The sequence below is a fragment of the Bacillus rossius genome, assembly GCF_032445375.1.
Source record: "Bacillus rossius redtenbacheri isolate Brsri chromosome 9 unlocalized genomic scaffold, Brsri_v3 Brsri_v3_scf9_2, whole genome shotgun sequence".
Lineage (NCBI taxonomy): Eukaryota > Metazoa > Arthropoda > Insecta > Phasmatodea > Bacillidae > Bacillus > Bacillus rossius.
The window spans coordinates 681,303-692,555 of NW_026962013.1; the positions used below are offsets into that span (position 1 = coordinate 681,303).

Consider the following 11,253-nt stretch of genomic DNA (forward strand, 5'->3'; position numbering starts at 1 on the left):
GCTGAATAGCTTGGCTAACATAAATTCTATTTTTGCAAATATTTTTTTCTAAATTCAAATTTAAACACATTAAAAAATTTGCAGGCTTGAACTCTCAGTAATAGCATAACTACTAATGTGCTTTCATGTAAAACAAGAATTTATCTTGTCAATGATGGTGAAAAGCATGGAAATAAAACACAAGTTCGATTTTTGCAAGATCATATTTAACATACAATATAATTTACATATTGATATAAGCTCAGTCAATACTATGTATTTAAATTATTTAATACTGAAATTAATATAAAGTAATTAAATTCAAACAGCAACTGAGAAAAAAAAACCCGTTGTATACATACATAGTTAATGCAATACATATTCATAAATGGCACCAATATCACTAAACATTATTACACTGACTAGAAATTGTTAACATTCCAAACAAAGTGGCTATCGACATCACGTAGCACCTGGAAGCTTCTAGTTTAAATGGCAGATGTTTCCATGGTTACATGAAAGCTGCACGGAATGTGAACTAATATGAAACACATTTTATAAGGATTTTAATGTCGCATTACTATAGGTAATGCTGGGAAGAAATTTGAATAAGTTTACCTTGTTACAATTACAAAAACAAGCTGCCCGTTTGCATCTACACGAAAATGAAGCCTGCAAGCTGTACAATATTTACTACTGGAGTCAACATCGTAGTTCCACCTTTTTGTATAATACATTTACAGAATCATTTAAACAAAAAACCGTTCATCCACAACACCACTCTGCAGGGAAACACTACCGCCTGAAGCCAGCAGCACTGCGACTCTCAAGCAACTATCTGAACTTTAGTCGTAGTCTAACGTATAATGTCAACAGAACATACACACTACAGGAATTTATACTATTTCTTAGAGTAAATAGTATCACATGACAATCTGATGTTCAGGTATGACTAGAAAAAACCACAGGTTACATTATCAGCGTAGGTGTGTGTCCCAGGTTAATTAAATGTTTTAGAGTGTGTGTCTTAATACTGAATACTAACAAGCTGAAACATCTATGAAGAAGACACAGACGGTTTCTGGCCTAGAAATGTACAGATGATTCAATGTGCAAAAAAAATCTTAAAAGTGAGAGAAAATTAAAGGACACAATTGTTTGGGTGAGTAGGAACATTTGGAGGCATCTCTAGTGAACAAAACCGTTCATTTGACATATTTCCAGATAGCATCTATACTTCTCTGCAGAGCTGGAACACGTATGTATTTTTCATAAATCATACAAAAATCAACAACAATAATTATGAGATTCATCTATATCATATCATAACACATTTTCTTTCAGCAGTGGGGAAACAAAAATAAAATTCCCAATCAAAAACAATATTTCCTTCTGCTAACTAAAATATCACACGGCAACTAATGCATTCAGTCTTTTATATTTCGCTAAACTAGGGTGTCTGCTGGGGTTCAAAATTCTTTAAAAAAAAAAAATAAATAAATAAATAATCTTTCAAGTTGAAAATTTTTTCCTTAAATAAACATTGCATGTTTGAGGAGAAACTTGCCCGATGTCTAACGACAACTAATCTTGTAAGGTAACGGAGAGCGGTGAGCCCCGGCAGAACACGGCGGTGACGGGCAAGGACACTTGGCGGCGGGCGGTGACCACGGGGCTAGGAGGCGGCGGGCACCACCTGCCAGGCACGCACGTGGTTGTCGGAGTAGCCGGCGAAGAGCGTCTGGCCGTCGCCCGACCACGCCAGGCTCAGGCACTGCGGGGGCTCCGTGTCGGCCGCGCAGAACTGGCTCACCACCTCGGGGCACAGCTCGTCCACCAGCAGCTTGCCCTCCAGGTCCTGCACGGCACGGCACGGCACATCACGGCACGTGGTCTACTGCCCACCTCGCACGCTGCTGGCAGCGACAGCTCAAGTGCATGTTGCTGGACTGTGTTCCTACACTTTCCTTACAACAAGCCAATGAATATAATCCACTAATGTTAATACATGTTTAACAAAAATTATTATATATTTTCACATAATTCAAACAAACAAGTTAAAAAAAAATTTTTTTTAGACCTAAATCATATTGAACTACAGATTATAACTGCTCACTGTACATTCTTTCTAACCCACCCTCTTGACGTTTCTTCACAAACACTGCAATTACTTTACATATTTGCTTTGGACTGGTTATTAAAATATAAATTTTTTTTGCAGATCCCATTTTAAATACCAAAGAATATAATTATAATTTTTCTTTCAAAATTGGAGCATTTCAACAGAAATTGTAGCTGACAACCTAACCAACCTTTCACTTTTAGTATTACCATATTTACTCTCATAATGTCCGCAGTAATTTAGCTACATTTTTGACACAAAAAAATGGGGTGCGTACATTATGAGGTGAAGTACGAAAAAAAAATTTTTCCTCAAAATTTTGCATTTTTTGTGTAGAGTAAAAAAATTGTTCTCTCGTAATTAGTTTATTAGTACCCTGATGTTGAAAGATATTAACGGCGGCACACTACTTCGCAGAGCGCTGGTGACTGGCGACCCTCCGCAGCGGACGTGAGAAATGCGACAGGTGTCGAGATAATTGGGTGCCGGCGATTAGTGGAAGATGCCACTCTTTTTTTTTCTTCTCTCACTCGCGTGTGCGCTCTTACATTCAGAAGCCGCAGCCAGCTTACAAAAAATAAACGCTTTGCGTGAAAAGATATTTTTTTAATCTTTCATTGAGCTGGCCACTAACGGCACGGGGCAGATGTCTAATGTCTGCATTAGCCGGCGCCGGCGAGCCTCCCTCCCTGTCCCTTGCCCACTGTGTGTACAAAAAGTTACCGGCAGACGTCTGTGCATGCGAATCCCCTCCTGCCCTGCTTCACTGAAGCGGGGGAAGGAGTGCAGAACGTGGAAGGCTGAGTAGGAATTTTTAACAAAAACAAAGCATGTACTTCCACCACTTCTCCGCTACCTCCCCTACTTTGTGACGTAGTGTGAGTTGCAGCTGCTTTGTCAGCGCATCTGCGCGTGGGACGTGTACTGGCTTGTGCTATGTATAGCCCATCCCCTTGCAACTCGCGTGACGTCGCAGGCAGCTGCGCAGTAGAGTGCAAGTTTCTGAGTCCGGACGGTTTCACCACACTACAAACCCTCTCAGCGACCGCTCCGGAGAAATGAACAACTCAAGGTCAAAGCATTGTTGACAGCGTCGGTAAATTTCCACCCCGTTACTGTGCCTTTCAGGGGTGGCCAAGGTTGCTTTGTCTGGTACGGACTTTATGCTGATTTTTAAAAATTCCATTTCAAGTATTTAAAAAGAAATGTGCGGACATTATGCGATTAAATACGGTACTTATCTAATTTGCCAGTAGCCACTGCACCACACTCACCCATATCTTGATGGAGGGGCCCGTCGCTGCACACAACCAGTACCTGTTCGGGGAGAAGCACAGGGCGTTGATGATGCTCTTGTGCTCCAGCGTGTACAAGTGCTTCTCCTCGTTGAGGTCCCACAGCATCACTGTCCAGTCCTGCCAACACCCGTGCAGCTCCCTCACTGCTCCACACAGCTCGACAACACTCCCGCACTCATTCTGTATGCATGCAGTTCAAAGCTTTTTTATTTAATACAAGTAGTGATACTATATTCTGGCACAATAAATATGTATAGTTTCTGAATGGCTTTACTTCAAAATCAGGATTCACAGGTTTTGTATTTTAAAGTGAAATGTAAATTAATTTTTTATTATTTGATTTTCTATGATAAGCAATGAATTTTGTCAAGACTTTGGAAAATAAATTTTGATTGACTCAGCACAGAATCACTACCAAAACAACACTACTTGTGCCATAACAAAAATAAGTTTTAAAATCGTTACGCAATATTGTCCTCAGGACCTGACATTTAAGTTAACTTTTAAGTTATTTCAAGGTAAATTCTTTGTCAGAAAGCCCATAAATCTACCGTAATTTCCAAGAGTGTAAAAATCTTCAGAAAAAGTTTAAGAGGAAACATGAAATGCAAAAGAGCTATTTTATAGGAAAAACCCTCTAATGATAACTATGAAAAGAAAATGAAATAACCAAAATTATATGCGATACCAAAACTTAAGGATGAGAGTTAGGAACAAAAATTTAATGATTAAAAAAAGTTTTATGGTGATGGTGTGGCAAATGTTGTTCCCCTCGAACGTGAAATGCACATGTGACTGACGGTGAGGCGTGGATGACCGCTACCTTGCCGCCGGAAGCACACAGGGAGCCGTCGGGTGCGATGGTGACTGAGTTGAGGTAGCCCGTGTGGCCGGCGTGGTCCGTCTTCACCTTGCAGTTGGTCAGACTCCACACCTGCACACACGCCGACCAACCATCTCGCTCTCTGCCCACAGTAACAGTGCCAGCCAAAACCTACGTGAAGCCACAAGCCAGTTCGACACATTTTCCTGCAACAACTATCATTGCTTGAATGTGAACATACAAGAAGAATGTCTGTCTTAGAAACTTCCAAATAAAAAATCTCACTGACAAACTATGAAGACGTGACAACAACTTTATCACGTTTTAATAAATTTCAAGGAAGTATGAAACATTTTAGCAAAAAACAAAAAAGTGGAAAAAAGAATTTTAATTTTTTAAATTTTGTTAATGATCACAGAAAAGAAAAAAATCATAAAAATAAAAAAAATTGTAAGTTAGCCATATGTACATTTTATATTTCAAATAAGACAACTGATTTAAATCTTATTTATATACATTATCATTTTCAATATGCAAGCTCTTTGGAATAACAAACCTTTTACCTTAGTTTTATAATAAAGTAATTACATTGTTTAACATTCATTTTTCTAGTTTTATACATTAAATTTTATTGATATGACTTACTTAACACTAAAATTCTTTCCACTGTTCAAAATGAATTGAAATTTGATATAAAACTTCATAAAACTTGAATAGTCATAGGAAAGAAAATAGTATAGTAGATTCAATAAATAATTTTTTTTGATGAGTTCACGTTATAATTTTAAATATTGTTAAATTAAATATTTTAAAAAAAAAAGTTAAAAAAAAAAAAAAACACTCTGAACCAGAAATAGTCTACAAATATTTTTGAAGTTAATTTTGTTGAGAACCTAAATTATTTTCTTTTTTTAATGTATTGAACACACAGAACGGTAGGCAGGTCAGTTGTAGCTCGACACTACAGAGAGAGTCGTGCTGCTCACCTTCACTCTCTTGTCCCAGCCGCACGACACCACTATGGGGTTCTGGAAGTTGGGGGAGAAGCGCACGCACGACACCCAGTCCGTGTGGCCGTCGTCCTGCGGCACACGGCACAACACACGGCTCAGCTCGGGCCGACGCTGCCGAGGTCAACTGGACCCTCTAGTTTCTGAACACTGCTGTTTCCTCATCTCTCCCCCTCGCCCCTCATCCGCCCACAGTTCCCGCAGTCGTCTCTAACAACCAAGTCAACGAGACCGCGGCAACCCTGGGAACACCAATGCAATAAGACAATTGTCTTGGTTTTCAGTTAGCCGAGTCATATCATGTTTCTTGGCTTTCCTTCGGTGCACATACTTTTAAGTCGCTCCATGATTTGCCCAATTAGTAGCTGGCAGCTTTAAGGTTAACTATCTTTAGGCTTTGGACAACAGTTAGATCATTTTATAGGTCCCGCTGGTAATGGCTTGGTTGATTGAGACTACTGTGTTTGATGGCGTGGAGGGAGAAGGCGAAGGTTCTCACCTGCATGGTGAACTTGCATTGCGCCAGCGTGTTCCACAGCTTGATGGTCTTGTCACGGCTCCCCGAGACAATCTGACGGTTGTCCGCCGAGAACGCCACGCTCAGCACGTCCTGCCACACACGTGCCTACTGTCACTACGCACAACTGCAATGCCAAGTGCCTACTGTCACTACGCACAACTGCAATGCCACGTGCCTACTGTCACTACGCACAACCGCAATGCCACGTGTCTACTGTCACTACGCACAACTGCAGTGCCACGTGCCTACTGTCACTACGCACAACTTCAATGCCACGTGCCTACTGTCACTATGCACAACCGCAATGCCACGTGCCTGTCACTACGCACAACCGCAATACCACGTGCCTACTGTCACTACGCACAACTGCAGTCCCACATGCCTACTGTCACTACGCACAACTGCAATGCCACGTGCCTACTGTCACTACGCACAACTGCAGTGCCACATGCCTACTGTCACTACGCACAACCGCAATGCCACGTGCCTACTGTCACTACGCACAACCGCAATGCCACGTGCCTACTGTCACTACGCACAACTGCAATGCCACGTGCCTACTGTCACTACGCACAACTGCAATGCCACGTGCCTACTGTCACTACGCACAACTGCAATGCCACGTGTCTACTGTCACTACGCACAACCGCAATGCCACATGCCTACTGTCACTACGCACAACTGCAGTGCCACATGCCTACTGTCACTACGCACAACTGCAATGCCACATGTCTACTGTCACTACGCACAACCGCAATGCCACATGCCTACTGTCACTACGCACAACTGCAGTGCCACATGCCTACTGTCACTACGCACAACCGCAATACCACGTGCCTACTGTCACTACGCACAACTGCAATGCCACATGCCTACTGTCACTACGCACAACTGCAGTGCCACATGCCTACTGTCACTACGCACAACCGCAATGCCACGTGCCTACTGTCACTACGCACAACTGCAGTGCCACATGCCTACTGTCACTACGCACAACTGCAGTGCCACATGCCTACTGTCACTACGCACAACCGCAATGCCACGTGCCTACTGTCACTACGCACAATTGCAATGCCACGTGCCTACTGTCACTACGCACAACCGCAATGCCACGTGCCTACTGTCACTACGCACAACTGCAATGCCACGTGCCTACTGTCACTACGTACAATTGCAATCAACTGTCAATACTGCAAATTATGTCAGGTTTGTGGCAAATGTCTCTTTCGTAACTTACTCTTATAATTCATTGTTGTGTGACAAGTTCTTATTATGTACGGCATCTTTTGACGTGTTGGTATTTTGGTATTAATATGATACTGGTATAATTTTTATTTTTAATAGTAATTTCATCATTGAAGTATTTGATCTCTGTTTGTGCTGTTATTTGTTTGTCATTTGTCCTGGTTATTGCTTTGCTGATACATGTGTTTACCTAAGTTGTGCCTAACAAATAGGTCTTTTTAACGGTAACCAGGCATGTTACAATAAATATATAAATTAATTAATCCAGCAAGCATCAATAACCACGGATCATGCCTTCAGGATAATGGGATCAACTTGGTTACATTAAACTGAACTTTTACAATTTTTTTTAGTTAATTTGTGTTATAAAAAGTGGTAAGTTTCAATTGGAACATTAATAGAATAAACTGTTATACTGATATTGTATGCATTTAAAAATCATTCATGTGTTTTTACGATAGGGAGTTGGTGATAGGGAGTGGCAAAATTCATAATGGCTTACACAGCAGTTGCTAGTTACAGTGTGAAATTTATTTATTGAAACATTTCATTGAATAAAAGATGAACTGCAATTTTTTTTTATAATTTTTAATGTTTGCATGAACAATGAATGCTAAGCAGGATATTGACTGAAAAAAAAGAGAGGTTTTAAATATTTTTGTGATATACTAAGGTAATAGTATTATACATATTGTTTAGTTTTGATGGTGTGCCTTGCTGCCTTGTGAAACACAGCTAGTTTGGAGTCCCACCAAGTATGTGCAAGGGTGTTGTGTTCGCTCGTATTAAGGCCCTAGATTAATGCTATGTTCACAGAGTTGGTTTGTCAGACAGTCACTGTGTTGAAAACATGGCTTGTGGGTTGCGGAAAGATTGTCTTTACCCCGGAAAGAGTTATAAAGTATGACAAAACATTGTTATTTAATTTTGTTAATAAAAATCTTGTGCCCAAAAACTTGTTTCATCACTCGTGCTAACATTTTCATTTTCTTGTGATCCATTCCTATTGGTAATAGGGGATAGTATCGTTTTCTATACTACAACCCTACCTATTAAACGTAAAAATGATACTGAAGATATGTTTTCCATGGTATTGCATTGTATACCATAATCCTACCTGATTTAATATGTTTTATGATACCACATTTTATAATGTTTATCATACATTTAAAGATTGATTATAATGTTCCGGGCATTGAAAAGTATTCGATATCTCCAAAAGTATTTGGAATTTCTTATCTCAGCCGGGTTTAATGAAAAGAGGAAGTTTAAGAGCACAGAATAAAGGTATTTTCGGATTTTTAAAAATTTTTTTAAAAAAATCGCCAAAAAATGAAGATTAAAAAAGTCAATATCTCCTAAAGTAATTGGAATTTTTTATCTCCGCAGGCGGTTCTGAAAAGAGGACGTAAGATAGCATATAATGAAAGTTATTTCATATTTGTACGATTTTTTTTGGCGCTAATCCGTACAATACATATTTACCGCCACTTCTTGTCGGCCCTGCCGAGAGTACCTTGGTGTGGTCCACAAACTGCCTCGTGCTGCTTCCCTTGGTCAGATCCCACAGCCGGAGACTTCTGTCCCAGGAGCCAGAAAGAGCAAAATGGCCATCGGATGAGATCACCACATCACTCACAAAATGGTTGTGACCTGTCAGCCGCTTCTGCGGCACTCCGAAGCCACCCTCGCTCCTGGTCAGCTTCCACAATATCAACGAGCGATCTGGAACGAAATGTGCACGACTACATGCACTAGTTGTTCAAACAAGAGGCTCCATGGAAAAATGGCAAACAACAACTGAACTAAAACAAACAGCATTAGGTGAGAAAATGAAACAATTTTTTTTTAACTATAATATTTAAACAAAGATTTTGTGTTTCACTAAACATGCACCTAACTGATGGCAGGATGGAGTGGAAAGGCGAGAGAAAGTGGTGAAAGGGGCAGGGGTGGAGGCAGAGCCATTCTCACTGGCAGAGTACCACAACTAGCCTGGACAGCTAACAGAGGTTGGATAGGCCTCCACTGGACCACGGGTTCACTGGGTGTCTTGAGGGGTCCCAGCGTGATGTGGGAGATCGGGGAAGGCGCCAGCAGTGCTGATAAAGTCTCAGGGCTCAGGACACAGCCAACTGTCTGGTCAGCTGAGTGCGGTAGAGGGGCTGAGGCGGTGACTATGCTGGGTTGGTGGCCCCAGCCGCTGGTCAGTGCCGAAGCCCTAATACCCTCCCGATCAACAACAGGGAGCGATCCCTAGCAGGTCTGTATTATAAAAGCTCTGGAATGTCTTAAAATAGAACTGGTACGATACTCCCACACTACCCTATATTGCGAGGGGAACGTTGAGAAATGCCAGCCGCAAGGTCGGAACATATCTGGCAGTGTATCACAGGTGGGTAACGATTGAGGGGTTAGGGGAAAAATGGAGGTCTTCAGAAACATACTGAGGCAGATGGTGGAGAGTTTTGTGCCAGGAAAAGAATTGTTACAGGGGGTGACCGCTGTACCATGGGAGAGATGAGGACCAGCAAGCAGGCGGCTGGTGGAGGCAGTGGACAAGGGCAAACAGGCGGACGCAGTCTTTATTGATCTTGAGAAGGCGTTCGTTAGAGTGCCACACAAGAAAGTGATGGAGAAGGTTGATAAAGGACAGAAGGGTGGTGAATTGGACAGCGGTGAAGGTGGGAATGGAATGGTGAGAAGAGGGTGACGTGACATCAGGCGTACTGCAGGCGAGCGTTATGGGGCTCCTGCTGTTCCTAACCATGGTGAACCATGTTGGTGCAGACTTTGCTGATGACTGCGTGATCTGCGAAACTGTGGGGGAAGCGACACATGCAGGAAGACTAAGAAGCTGTAAGTTTGGTTGAGGGCAAATGGAATGGGGATAAAGAACAACAAGGTGGTCAGATTCACAAAGAAAAGAAAGGTTGCTAAGCAAATATATAGTTGGAAGGGGCAAGAGATTCTGGAGGTAGGGGAATACAAGTACCTGGGAGTAACCCTATGAGAGACCTAGGTTGGGGAAAGCTGGTGCAGCGGGTAATAAAGGTGAGGAGGGGGCTGGGGCATTTTGCCAGAGCACTGAAGGAGACAGGACGGAGAGTAAAGGAGAAGGTGTATTCAATGTTGGTGAGGCTAATGCTTGAATATGCAGCGGCAATTTGGGACTCATGCCTGGGGATAGAAATTAAGGAACTGGAAAGAGTGCAACGTAGAGCAGCTAGATGGGTGATGGGTATGTGGAGGAGGGGTGAAGGGGCGAAGGGTGAGACACACAGGCCATCGGACACACCACACTGGAGAAAAGTAGAGACATTGGTGAAGTTTTTTAAGATGACAAGGGACAAGGGGGCTGGGGGATGCTGGGAGACAGGTTGAACAGAGGAGTGTATAGAGGGGCGAGGGATCGTGGGTGGAAGATTGAGAGTGGAGAAGAACAGAAAAAGGAAGAGTACTCCTGGTGAAGACAAGGTGGGAGAGGAATGGTATTGAGGGAAAGATACTGGATTGAGAAGAGGAATACGTATTGAGGAAGTGGCTTCAGAAATTGCATGAGTAGTGAGGGGGGTACTCCTTGCCTCCGGGTTGACACCTGATCACAAGTGTATCAAACAATCCAATCAACCTAAACAACTTTTTACTTTAATTTATTATTCACCTATCTCCTAGGAGTCACTACTTTTCTTCAACATTTACTGATATTCTCTTACATACATCAAAACAAATTATTAGTTGAAATAATAAAAAATGATTACTAATATACAATATGGTACAAGATCAAACACTAGATATGTTGCATTTTAGTGACATAAAACATATTTAAGACTCAATACATTCACATTTACAGTTAAGAACTGATTAGACACACTTGGGTATTCCAAGATCTTGACAGTTTACCTCGAGATGACGAGACAACCATGTCCGGAAAATTGGGGTTAGTAGCAACTTGTGTAACCCATCCATTATGACCTCTGAGTGTGCCCCGCAACTGCAGAGATTCGGTCATTTCAAGAATAGTTTGATAAAACGCACATGCGGAATACACATGCCACACCTTCCACACTTACTTTCGAATTCCCCCTCTGCAGACGATTTAATGACAGATTTTATACCGCATGGTGGCGCCAGTCAACCTTGCAGCGCGAAAGATGTAGGGAAATATTTTGTTTGCTAAAAATTAAAGTAACTACATTTTTTTTAAAACGGGATTTGTCTCGAAATCATTATAATTGTAAAATTTAGTAAACTAT

At 41.7% G+C, this 11,253-nt stretch overlaps 1 protein-coding gene across 1 annotated transcript; it reads right to left on the minus strand.

The window, feature by feature from the left end:
* Positions 1-189: 189 nt before the first annotated feature.
* Positions 190-11,139, minus strand: LOC134542768 (small ribosomal subunit protein RACK1-like). The gene is made up of 7 exons (XM_063387277.1): positions 10,901-11,139; positions 8,514-8,722; positions 5,732-5,842; positions 5,209-5,304; positions 4,223-4,333; positions 3,376-3,516; positions 190-1,837 (listed from the first exon to the last, which is right to left on the minus strand). The coding sequence occupies exons 1-7, from the start codon at positions 11,007-11,009 to the stop codon at positions 1,655-1,657; spliced, it is 960 nt and encodes a 319-aa protein (XP_063243347.1). The 5' UTR covers positions 11,010-11,139; the 3' UTR covers positions 190-1,654.
* Between the last annotated feature and the right edge of the window lie 114 nt (positions 11,140-11,253).

Excerpts from the sequence above, each read along its gene's own strand:
- LOC134542768 (XM_063387277.1), bottom strand. The coding sequence starts at position 11,009 with ATGACCGAATCTCTGCAGTTGCGGGGCACACTCAGAGGTCATAATGGA. Across the intron at positions 5,305-5,731 it reads AATGCAAGTTCACCATGCAG|GACGACGGCCACACGGACTG; the intron begins GTGAGAACCTTC and ends CGTGTGCCGCAG. Across the intron at positions 3,517-4,222 it reads TGTGTGCTTCCGGCGGCAAG|GACTGGACAGTGATGCTGTG; the intron begins GTAGCGGTCATC and ends GGGTGTTGGCAG.